This window comes from Symphodus melops, assembly GCF_947650265.1.
Source record: "Symphodus melops genome assembly, chromosome: 13".
In the NCBI taxonomy this organism is placed as follows: domain Eukaryota; kingdom Metazoa; phylum Chordata; class Actinopteri; order Labriformes; family Labridae; genus Symphodus; species Symphodus melops.
The window spans coordinates 7760469-7773194 of record NC_136703.1 but is presented as its reverse complement, the minus strand read 5'-3'; the positions used below and the strand labels follow the sequence as shown (position 1 = coordinate 7773194).

Sequence of the window (12726 nt, the reverse complement as noted above, 5' to 3'; positions counted from 1 at the left end):
TGCCTGGCCACTGCAGCTAGTTTCTAGTGCCACCTCCTACTGCCATGAGGACATACACAACAACCCCCCCCCCCCCCCCCCCCCAAATTAACCCATTGACTGTGAATCCCCCTTCATCTCCACAGACAATTCAATCCTCCTCCTTTCCACCCCTATGGATCATGTGAGCAGAGAAAAGACTCTGTCCCAGGAAGGCAGCAGGCCAAGACAGGGTGTGTCCTAAGATGTGTAAGGCTTGTTGTGCTGATCTAGGGGAGCCACTTCAGTAGGTCTTCAACATGAGCTTGTAGCTGAAGAAGGTCCCAGTGCTCTGAAAGACTTTGTGACACTATCCGCAGGAAGGGAACGAACCGTCTGTATTTCCTGAGATGGCTGGGGTCCTTCAGCATCTGTAAAAAGCTGCTGCAGGTGTTTTACCAGTCTGTGGTGCCCAGTGTCCTCTTCAATGCTGTGTTGTGCTAGGTGAGGAAGCAGCAAGAGGGATGCAGAACTGCTGGACAGACCTTTAATACTTACATTACCTCACAGTCACTAATTTGCACCAACTGCTGTTTATAGTCTGATCTTTTACACTGCTACTGGATGTCATGAATTTCCCTCAGAAACGTAAAGCAACATACCTGAGCGTTCTAATAAGTAGAATCAGAGGTAGGAGGTTATAAGGTTGAGGCTGTTTCTTCAGAATTATTGCCACCATGGTTTTCTTTCTATGAAGGAGCACGTGTCAAAGAAATTTAAACTCCCTCAGACTTGAAATGAGACACAATGAAGACAAAAAGGTAATCAAGGAAGTGGATTTATAACTGGTCATAGCAGCTTGTCACATCATTCTATTCATGAACATTTAAAAGTCGCATCAACTTCAAGATTGATACATTCTTTCGGCGAGGGGACTTTTCTGTTCAGAATTGTCGGGGCTGCTATCAAAGCATACATTGGGGAAAACGTATTTTTACTGTGAGACAACAAAGAAATGAAGGTACACAAAACCAAACAAACACCAACAACAGTTCATGATGGGCTGGTGGACGAGCATTCCTAGAATGCATTATGTAACTCACAAATGCTCAACACATTTAAAAAAGTGACAACAGCCAGTCCGGCTGACTTTTTTTTTTTTCTGCTGGTGAAGCCTCAAAAAAGGCTCCAACTCTCAGGCCTTTTTCACATCTTAGAATAAGATGCCATCAAGATTTTCGATGCAAATCAGTGAGGTTAACTCCACCACAATACTAAAACAACAGCAGGAAAGCTTCATAGATGCTCCAAGTTGCTGCACCCAAAAAGAGAAGCCAGCACGCTGAAAATGCAAACGCAAGACAAAAATGTGAAGGACACCCTGAGCTTTGTTCCCATCACCCAATTTGAAATAAATTTAAAGGATAAAGAATGACTAAGGAGCCTGTTAAATCCTGGTAATATCATGCATTCTAATTGATCGAGTCCTAAGAAGACTCTACTATGGCTGTTCACTGCATTATCATGCGTCTTTAAAAGCATCTCCAGTGACCCTGCGTGATCAACTCTCCCTTCCACTCACTCAACTTATAAACATGCAGCTTCAAGAACGCTGCCTGGATAAGGAGAAGGGTGGACAGTCCTTCAAATTGGCCCAGCAGACATGTTTGTTCCATAGATTGTATAACAATGGATATAGTTATTGTACAACGATAGTACGTTTCACCTGTGATCAATTCATAGCAAATAAGCTTGTTTACACTTGTGCATCCGAAGACTTAGATTCTGTAAGTGGGGATTTCTCATTTGTTTATTCATCGGACTAAAGTGGCTTGGACAGAATGTGGATCTAAGATAACTCGCCGTCTGATGGCTCAAATCTTCGATGAGAGAGTGGCAGCTGCACAGATTACAGAAAGTACAGATTAACTGATAATCATCTCATCATTACTGTCCTTAGCAAACTCTGCTACCAGCTAACCTGAGCCAGTGTTTAAAAAAAAAACCCCAACCTGAATTACAATCAAAGAAAAAAAAACAATTAGTGTTAGAAATCAAACAAGCAGATTGAATATTTGCATGACTTTTGGATGAAATATCCTCAAAAGGCCCCAACAATGCAAGGAATGTATGCGTCTAGTATATAATGCTGTAGATTTGGGGGCTTTAATATGGGGCCGAAAGGGAATTCATTGGCTTGTGGAGAAGGCTTCACACTCGAGGAACTGCACTTTTCTGCACACATTAACAAGACCACCCAAGAATGTGGCCTGAGTGATCCTTTCTCAATGCGTCTGCAAACAGATCAAACAACACACGTCAAAACCAGGTGTAAACAGGGCCTGAAGCAAGTATTTACGGGTAAGGGACAGAGAAGTATTGAGTGGATCATCCTACTGGTAGAACAATGTTGGAGTTAAAATGTCCATCCACTTTACAAGGTTTGCTTTCAGCTTGAAGACCTCACACTGGCACTTATTCGAACCTGAAAAACAAGAAGAGCGACTCCTCTTCCACTGGAAGATGGAAAAGATCAACTTTATACCCAAACATCCTGTCTCGACTTCTTTGGTCCCATTAAACAGTTTTTTTTAAGTCTCAAACTGGGATTCCTCATCGAGACACGGGAGCTTTGAAGTCCTGGCCCTGCGTGTGGTTGTGCTCAGCAGCCATGGCCTGTAAAGTTTTCCTCTGTTTCTGCCTGGCCTTGTTGTACAAGAAGACCCCTATGAACACGAGGACGGTGCCAGTAGCGTTGAGGATGGAGATTTGGTTACTAAAAACGATGATGCTCATCCAGACGGACAGGGCGTGTTTCACAGTACTGGCAACACTGAAACAAGAGATGGGGGGGGTTATTACTTTCAGCAGGTGCTTTTTTTTGCATCATCTCTGGGGAATAATTATTCTCATTTAAGGGCTTTGAAGGGTTTCAACAGGAAGTATTTCACCTACATAGAATACATGTTGGCTATAGAGAAGAGCACCAGCCCAGTCTATTTAATCGGTGTTTGTTCACAATGTCACCTTTAAAAGTGTCCTGAGTAAACTGGGAGCGGCTCCTCGTTTACAGATTAAGAGCCACGTTATTCAGGAGATCTTGAACATTTCTTACCTAAAGGTGACGGGTGATATCCGCCCCATGAGAGCGTAGGCAGTGACACTTTGCAGGTGGAACAAGGAACCATCCAAAAGGAGCAACAGCACTATGTCTGTACTTAAGATGAAACTCTTGCCACTTTTTCCGATCAACGGAAGGTCCTGGAAACACAAGACATGAGCATGACCACCATCAACGAGCTCAACTTTCAGTCCTGCTACAGTACATCCTGTTTCTTCAATTCATTTACCACCTCCAAAAATATCGGTTGACATATTCCAGCCCATTTTTTACATTAAAGGATTAGACTTAATAGTCAGAAACACAACCCCTCCTAAAAAGTCCAGATGCTAAGTTAAATTGAAATAAAAACAGAATGAAATGATTGGCTGCAAAAAAAAACAAAAAACCCAACAACAATAAAACATCTGAAACTAAGAAATGGCTTTTTGTTTAAACAACATGCCATTTTAAAATGTATTCATCGTTTCAAAAGAAGTTAGAGCAGGGCCATGTTTAACCCTCTGTTGCATCACTTTCACTTTCAACAGCAATTGGTATGTATTTTGAGAACTGAGAAGACCAATTTTTGTAATATCTTGAAGTGGAGCTATACGCATGTTATATATATGCAGGCTTTTCTGTCAACAACACAACGGTCTAGAATAGTTTGTTTTAGTTTTGACCGGTCAAAAGGCGGCACCCCACACGGCCGTTTGGCCCCTGGCCCCTCAGTTTGCTCGGCAAATGGCAAACCAAGAGGTGTTACAGCGATGAAAGAGGGCACGAGAGCTAGTTATTTGATCACGGATTCTACCTCTGCTGGGTTTTTTTTTCGAATAAGCTCCACGAGCAGAGACGAGGCAAAACCGGGATACATTTCAAAGAATTTTTTGAAACATGCAGAGTTTGAGCCACATGATCATGAATTTTGAATGAAATGATTTATGAATTTGAACTGCAGTACCCATTTTTAATCCTTAGGTGTCACAGTTACATATTGCTCCTTTAACATAGAATTTCAGCAGTTCATCAGTTCAGGATCGCCATTATTTTATTTTAAGCTCCATAATGCTCCAAATACTTTCAATAGGTGATAAATGGAGACTATAGGACAGCAGTTGATCACATGGACACTTTTACTACAGAGCCATGCTGTTGTGATTAAATCCAGAATGTAGTTTGGCAAGGTCTTCAAAGTCGTCTTTTGGCAGCATTATGTTCCTCCAAATCCAGACGCAGAGAGGCCAGGTGGCGTTTCTAGATTGATATATGCTTTTTTCTTTGCACGGTCGTTTCTGCTAACATTTGTGAATGCAGGGATGATGTTCACAGACAGTGGTTTCTAAAAGTGTTCCTGAGGATGTGCAGTCATGTCCACTACAGAATCGTGTCTCCTTTAAATGCAGTGCCGTCTGTAGATCACAGACACCCAGTGTCGGCCTTGTCCTCTGCATTCAGACATTTCTTCTCTGAATCTTTTAATATAATGGTGTACTGTGGAGATGAAGTCCAAAGATTCTACAGATTTTCCCATTGAGACATCTGGGAGGTTATTTTTATGCCTGATAGCTGTTAGCTCTATAATTATTGTTTTTTTTCTACACTTCTATATTTGAATCTATTTTAATTGTGCACTGTGTGGTTTTTTTCTGCTATCCTGCTTTGCTGCTGTAACACTTTAAATTTCTCCAGTTGCGAGATGAATAAAGGATTATATTATCTTGGTCATGTTATTAACATGCTGCCAGTTAACATAAACAACTGGCAACTGGTGAGATGTTCCCTCAGGGTTTTGTCTTTTGGCATTTCACAAATGTTATACTCTTTTCAAATTAAAAATAACATCCACACTGGGCAATATATCTTTTAAAAAACATTAAAGATAAGACAAGTTGTCTTTGTGCAGTTTTACATTAAATGTGTGGTATGAAAGGTTTTGCAACTCCTCACATTCTATTTTTATTTCTTTTTTGCATTTTACACAACGTCCACACTTATTAGAGATACTTCTCATTTGGACTACAGGCACCAGGTATGTATAGATAAGAAACACTAACACAATTTTAACTGTAATAATAATTCAATTTGAAAACAGTGTATGCATCTACATACCAAGAGGAACACCCAGGCAGGTATTAGCATGATAACTGCTGCTGCACTGGTATAGAACTGCAGCTCTGGAGGGCTGAAAAAAAATAATAATAATGATAATAAATTTTTTAAAAAATCAAGTTTTCATAAGAACAATTCGATTGTGAAGAGAAACCGCTGAAGTCATAAAAGGAGAGTTTGCATGTGGTTTTACCTGAACCTGTATGTGTCTCCACTCAGCAGCTTTTTGGAGAACACATTCTGCAAACTGAGATCAGAGACAAAGTGTTACATAAAGTATCTTACTGCAGCTGAAGCTGGTTAGAGTGCTGAATTAGCAGTCCATGAGGGCGCCGGTAGCCCAGCGGTTAGTGCCCGCCCCCCCGTATGGAAGCTCATCGAGAGGTTTGAATCTGACCTGTGGCTCCTTTCCAGCATGTCTGTCATCTCTCTCTCTCTCTCATTTCTGACTCTATGCACTGCCCTGTCTCTAAAAATAAAGGCATAAAAAAAGCCCCAAAATAAAGCTTTAAACTTACCAGTCCATGATGTTTGTGGACAGAGCGGCAGAAAAACCAAGCATGTTGAAGCTTATCTCTGTGGCTGTGCAGAGCGACAGGCCAGCCATGACAGGGAAAAGGGCCAGGTTCACCCACAGCCCTGCAGAATCAAGAATACATTGCATTAATACCTTGTACATTTGTGGATACAGTTACAGTTCTCCTCAAGTACTCCGTCACCTGCACAGAATCCTATTTAGCAAGGAGAGGGATCAACATATTTCAAGGTCAGAGTACACATTGAGGCTCACTGTTTGAATTGTGTAATAATGACAGCTTTAACCTTTACACATTTACAGAACCAATCAGATCAAAGCGTCTCCCATTCTGGCTTCATTGATTAGATCTTTCTCTGTTGGGTCACGGTTTGGTAACCCTCTGGAAATCCTCTTAACTGACTGTGAGGTTGTCTAATAAGATGATCAGAGAGGAACAACAAGATCTAAAGATCTTGTACACCAGGCAGTTGGAGTATGATCACACACTCAATCTTAAAAGATAAGTCCCGCCCTCTGCATTGTGAGTTTCTCCCTTCTCAGCGAAGGCTGTTCGTTCCAATGTGCAGAACAAGGCGCTGCAGGAAAAGCTTTGTCCCAGCAGCAAATATTGAGCGGAACGAGTCGTCGGATGTTTGTGTGTCACGCTTTACTTCTCTGCTGCTCGATGCTGTAATTGTAACTTCGTGAAGGTCTTGTATGGAGCGACAGAGATAGCAGGCTGGGGAGCTGAATAAGGACGCAAACACACTAGGCAGTCCACAACGCAGTCCACAACAAGATCATCTTGTTTATGCCATTTTAGAATTGGAATCTGTACAGCTGCCTATGTGCCGTGCATTTGCACTCTTATGTTTACTGCACTGTCTGTGCTCTGTTGTATTTGTGACTCCCCCTGCAAACAAAGTAACCTGAATAAGAAGTCCTTGGTATTGTTGCTGAAGTGTTGTATGCTGAGTGAACACAGAAGCAGCTGGAGTAGATTAAAAAAAAAAAACATCCTTCAGAGGAATTTAAACCATCTTAGTCAAAGTGTATTCCTCTCTACCCTAATAAAGCTCACAACTCACACAATTCTGGTTCAACCTGCAAAGTCTTTCATGAGTTACAGTATCAGTCACTGTGCCTTTTGCCCTTTTATACCAGTAATCACACTTAATCTCACACAATCTATCACCTCATTTCACTGTGGTTATCCACCCACTATGCCCACATCCCATTGACTAATGTCAGCAGAGAGTGTTATAGATGGAGCTTACTGTGAAATGACTGATCTAATTAGTGGTCTGCGGTGTCCCTAAAGTCCTGCTATCACACATACATCAGTACCTGTGTACTCCCCAAGAATCAGCCTGGACATGATGACGGTGAAGATGGGCGCTGAACTCTTCACCGTCTCTGCAAAAGACACTGCCACGTTCTTCAGGCTTACCAAGCCCAAAACCACTGTGGTGAACCTGACACATGGAAACAATGATTTACTTTCTGAAACGCTACTGTTAACTTTCCAACGGGTCATTTACAAAAACATTTTCTATAAAAAAAACTGAAAAAAACGCCACAACTCTCAGTGGTTGTTGGAAGGGTGCACAGTACTTTTTCTGCATTGTTGTCACACTGAAGTGTAACAGACAATGCAGGATATTCAAGGCCATGCAACACATCACTCTGCTATGTTTGATGTTGCCTGGTATGCTTATTGTGTCTAAGTGTAAAATGGGTTCAGTTTTGTGAGGGGGAAAGTACAGTTTACTCAAAAATCCCCAGGTTAGTGGATCTGCCAGTCAAACAAACTGACCATGATGAGAGGAGGTCAAAGCATGGTTTTAATTCCTGACGTGTGCAAGTGTACAGAAGATTTAAGTTAGCGTTGAGATGGCAACCACATATGGAAGCGTGGCTCAGAACGTTAGCGAAGCTATGGTGAGCGACCTCTTTCATTACAGCGTCCACTGGAGCCAACATGAACGCTATGATTTGTTTGCAACCAGCTATCAATGCTCAGCCTAACGACATATGAGCTGTACATACTCGGGTCCAATGGGACTCTGAGGCTTAAGTTCTAGCCAAACATTAAAATCCCCATGAAATTTAGAATGCACTTCCCCCGTTTTAATCCTTCTCCGGTGTTAAACGTTTATTAACCTGTGTTTCAAATGTCTGATGACTTATCCTGCACTCTGCGTTCTCCAAATTTTTCGACCATTTACAGCCCCGTCGAAGCTAACGGCTAATCGACATTCATCCCGATTACGTTATGTCCCGCCTTCTGTCTTGTGATTGGTTCTATCCTGTTTCAGCTGGAAATATGTCACGACAGTTAGATTACATTTTGTAATTAAATGTGACAAAAATCATTAACCAAATATAAATTATGTCACCAAAGGATGTGTGAATCAAACAACTCTCAGTCAAGACTGTTTTAAAATCAGTGTCTAACACTTCTGTGTCTGTTTTCTCTGGAAGTGACTGACAGTGTGTTCCCCTTCCCCACTGACAGTATGAAACTTTAAATCAGGAACCATGACAAACACAGACGCAATATAAAGTTTCATCTATCAAAACAGGATCGGTTAATTTGGCTCCCCTTGACAGCACGTAACCCAGTGGGAAGAAAAGCTTGAGTAGCACATGTGCCCATTGATGAGAGAGTTAGTGTAAAGCTCTGTTTTAAAGAGAGAGGGTATCCACCTCATGAGTCCAACAAACAGCATGATCATGATGAAGTTTGGTGGGTACTCGTTTCTGGACTTGTGCTGGTACAGGCAACAGGGCACAAACATCTTTAGGCAGCCTATTACAGTAGTGGAGAGCATCTGAACTGCACCTAGGGAGTATAGACAAGACAACAAGATACAGCCAGAGCCACAACCTCTCACCCCACAGCATGGTGTTTCTGGCGTGACAGTAGTTCTCCACTTCTTCGCACAAAACATGTTTAAGTTCACAGCATCGAAGATTTCATTTCCCAAAACAGCTCATACATGCATCAAAATATCAGAGTTAACGAGCAACATGGTACCTCCTCTAAAACATTTTGTTGCACGTCAAGATAGAGTTTGTTGGAAAAGTCTTAGAACTGTGAAAAACTAAAGTAGTCAAAATATTGAGGTGTTTTCAGGATGTAGGTCAACTCTGGTGACGTGCTTCTTCTTGTTTTCCAAAATGTCGTTTTAGATGCTTTTGGCTGATAAAGATACCTGCTCTGTAAGTCTGTTACATCTGAAGCTAACTGACCTCCGGCTTGTGTCAAAGTGACTACTCTTCAGGTTGTCACAATCCCACAGAGTCGGGGCAATTTTTAAGAAATTTTAAAGCCAAATCACAAAATGATTATTCTACTCTAGGACTGACTGTATGCTTTGAAAATACTATGTAAAGCTGAATAGAGCTGAATCTTCTGACACCACATCAACAAGTAAGATTCTTCACAGAAACATACAGAGCATTAATGTGAAAGTGCATGCCTTTATAAACGAGGTCACATAACGACAACAAGAGGTTTATAATTCTTACCTAGCATGCTGGGCTCGCCCTCTAGTAGAGACAAAATGTATTTGTTAAGGAACAGGGTGCAGAAGCTAAAGAAGTACCAGAGGCCAAGATAGGTCAATGAGCGCCAGTTCCACACCCCTGACTCTGCCTCAATGACAGTAGTCTCTGTGACAGTGATCTTTAGAACCTGTTCCCCTGGCAGGCTGTTGCTCCGGGCTAAAACCACTCGCTCCTGGCGGCTTCGGAAAGGCAACAGGAGGCGCCATATAGAGTGCCTGCCACCCGTCATTATGACTGCTCCTGGAGGGTGTCAAAAAGGAGTGGAGGGCTTGATCAGAGATTGTACGTTTTGTCCGTCCTTTGATTGGTCCAGCATTTGATGTATCTGCGTACACACTGAAATATGAATTAACCTGGCGCCCACAGTCCTGCAGATGTTGAAGACAAGAAATATTGCTTTATGTAGCATCATGGATACAGGCTGCACAGAAGTAAATGATTTGTATTCATCAATTTACATTTACAATAATTTTAAACAATACAGAAAGTTCAAACTAAGTCAAGTGTCATGTATTATACAGGTAATGAAAAGGTAAAGGCAGAAGCAAGCTGCTTTCATACACTGATCCTACATTCCCATTAAATGAAGCCACCAGCTCTCAGAAGGAAATAAAATACATTGACATTTATAATGATCTTAAATAGCTTGCGAGGCACTTTAGGGAGAAAAAAAAGTAAATGACAGGTTTTTAAATTTATATTAGCATCATTCCATAATTTAACCCCAATCACTGAAACACGTTTGATACCTTCGTTTGCATTTTGTAGAAAAAAAATTACAAATACCTCTTAAATCCTATTTACTCTCTCAAACTGTAAAGATCCTTTGTATGCAGTCTGGGTGGGACTTTAAGATGGCTCTAAAGATAATTTGTATATTTGTTCAACACTAAATGCTGGATGTGGCTGTGTTCAGCAAAGCTCCTCAATAAGAGAGAACCAGAACAAGTACCGTAAATCGCAGGCTGACCCTGAAGGACCTCACACATCATCTATTTACACACTGCACTGCGAAGTTATAAAGAGACTAAGTATAATACTTAATTTGCTTCAAAGCTTACAACACAGAGCAATAAATACTGTATCTAATCGACAGTCCTGAGCTTTGATCTCAAACAACAGGCACACGTAGAAAAGGAAAGCGGATGTTAAATATTGAGTAGCTAGCTTCTTCTTCTTGCAAGAACATAAAAACCGAAGATTACAAGCAAAGATGAAATGTAAATACAACAAAAACTTACCTCTTTCAGAACCAAATGCACCTATTAGGAAGAAAAACACATCAAGCCTCGCCGGTATGTGAGACAGCAGCGAGTCGCAGATAGAAAAGGAAGTTGTACAAAGACGTCTGCTAGCCCCTGTTTCCTGAGGGAACATGGGATGAAGAGGGCTGGTGGTCGGCTTCGATTGACCACGCCCACTATACGTAAACATTAACACAGTATCTACCTGGGTAACCTGTCTTTGTGTACCTGACTCCGAGGCGTGCCATTTCAACAACAGTCATGTTGCCAAGTCAAGCTAATTCAATATAAATCAAATACAATGGGACTTTCAAAATAAAACTCATAGTTTGCTTTTGGCCATTATTGGACACAATTATAAAAGCATGCAAAGCATTTGAAGGTTGTAATTGCTCCAAATTAGTATAGTTGTGCATTTTTTATTTATATATATGTTTTGTTGACTTTTAGCAGCCTTATCTAATATAAGAATAATGATTTTATTTGCACCATTTCCGGTCAGATTATCTTCATCCTGTTTTCTCGAACTTGATTTATCCATTGTTACTCAAACTCTCGTGGCAGTATGACGGTTCACTTTAACTTTAAATGAACTTTTCTTAGACTGAGATTCTGCATTATATAATTTAGAATTAGAAATGAAAGAGGTAGGCATATGAGATTAAATGCAATGGTACATTATTAAGACTATGAGGATTTCACAAATTGTTTGGAGAATTCTGGTTCACACCCTGTTATTTTAGAGACATGCTTCTTTCACGCATGCAGGCCTGAATCACACACGTGCACAAGCAGGACTTGGGGACATGCATTCATGGAGAGATCTCAGAGTGCGGTGGCAGCATTCCACAGGAAGCACCCCTGTGCTGACAGGGTGCCTTGCTCAAGGGCACATTGGAAGTGCTCAAGAAGTGGTCTGGTACCTCTCCATCTACCAGACCAACTTCCATCACTCACCTGGACAAACACTGCAGTGTTAAAAATACCCATGTAATCAAATGTGTCGCGGAAGAACTTTGATCACATAGACATTCCCTCTGGTAAAATGGCACGTGGACTTGAGCTTGTATAGCACTTCTTCTAATCTCCTGACAACTCAACTTTACATCACATGCAACATTCCCCCATTCACACTCTGATGACAGAGGCTGTTCTCTAAAGGATCCTGCAGCAGGAGCATTTTAGGGCTGACTTTCTAGCCAGAGTGGACCCAAGCATGTGCATTCTACCACTGAGCAGCAGTTTCTCAGTGGTAGAGTTACAGATGGTTGGTACAGATTCAAGAAGTAGAGAGTAATGTACAAGTCAGGAATGTTGTCAAGTGGAGTGGCCAGATACAAAGAAGGTGAGGCGTAGGACAGAAATGTCTTTGTCTTTCTCATCACTGGATATTTTATCTCTTCGCTGATCATGATCTGTGTATGTGAAGTTACTGTTTAGCAAAACAACTAATCCTGCACTCAAACCAACCACTTATCGTCAATATTGACTTTTGAATAAGTGTTCTGAGTCACCTCACCTCACGCCTACCTTCAAAACCATTATCAGGCTTTAAAATAACTTCATAATAAAAATCACTTCTTTCTGAGTTTCTTGTTTTTCTTTTGTGAGTCATTTGGCTCATCACCACTTTATGTCTTTTATGTGCACTCTAAGTATTTGACCATGAATGGGAATACCATAAACTGTCACAAGATGGCAGTAATGTTTAGCTTATGATTATGTTGAGTTGTTGTCCCAGAAGTTGTTGTCTGCATGATAAAAGAGAACAATTTTGCTGCAAGAGCAATGGAAAAAGTGTACATCCTTGTTTCATCAATCTACTCTTAAATCCTGTCAGGGGTCATGTGGGGACTTGAACTTATCTCAGTTAAGTTGCATATTGACACATACAATAACTGACACAATCACATCTGCAGACAATCAGTTGCCACCAAATAATCAAACGAGCATGTTTTTGTTGGATGGAAAGCAAGAGAACACACACATGCACGTGATGAACCTGTAAACTCCACATAAGTAGGCCCCTGTCTGGCCAGGGATTTAAACCAGTAGGCTTCATGCTGAGTGCTGAACTATGTAGCACTGTGAATCTTTGATTCATGGCTCTGATAGTTTAAAAACAAAGGGGAGGTATCGATTGAATAATTAGTGATTAATACTTTTAATAGAAGAAGATTAAAGTCCCTCAACACTGTGCGGAACAAATCAAACACTAT

General features: G+C 41.1%; 1 protein-coding gene across 1 annotated transcript; it reads right to left on the bottom strand.

The window, feature by feature from the left end:
• Window positions 1-778: 778 nt before the first annotated feature.
• Window positions 779-10789, bottom strand: LOC306833848 (solute carrier family 35 member E2A). Its single transcript, XM_079359435.1, has 9 exons — window positions 10505-10789; window positions 9225-9631; window positions 8400-8535; window positions 7038-7165; window positions 5692-5812; window positions 5367-5420; window positions 5174-5246; window positions 3074-3219; window positions 779-2791 (listed from the first exon to the last, which is right to left on the bottom strand). The coding sequence occupies exons 2-9, from the start codon at window positions 9490-9492 to the stop codon at window positions 2572-2574; spliced, it is 1146 nt and encodes a 381-aa protein (XP_079215561.1). The 5' UTR covers window positions 9493-9631; window positions 10505-10789; the 3' UTR covers window positions 779-2571.
• Between the last annotated feature and the right edge of the window lie 1937 nt (window positions 10790-12726).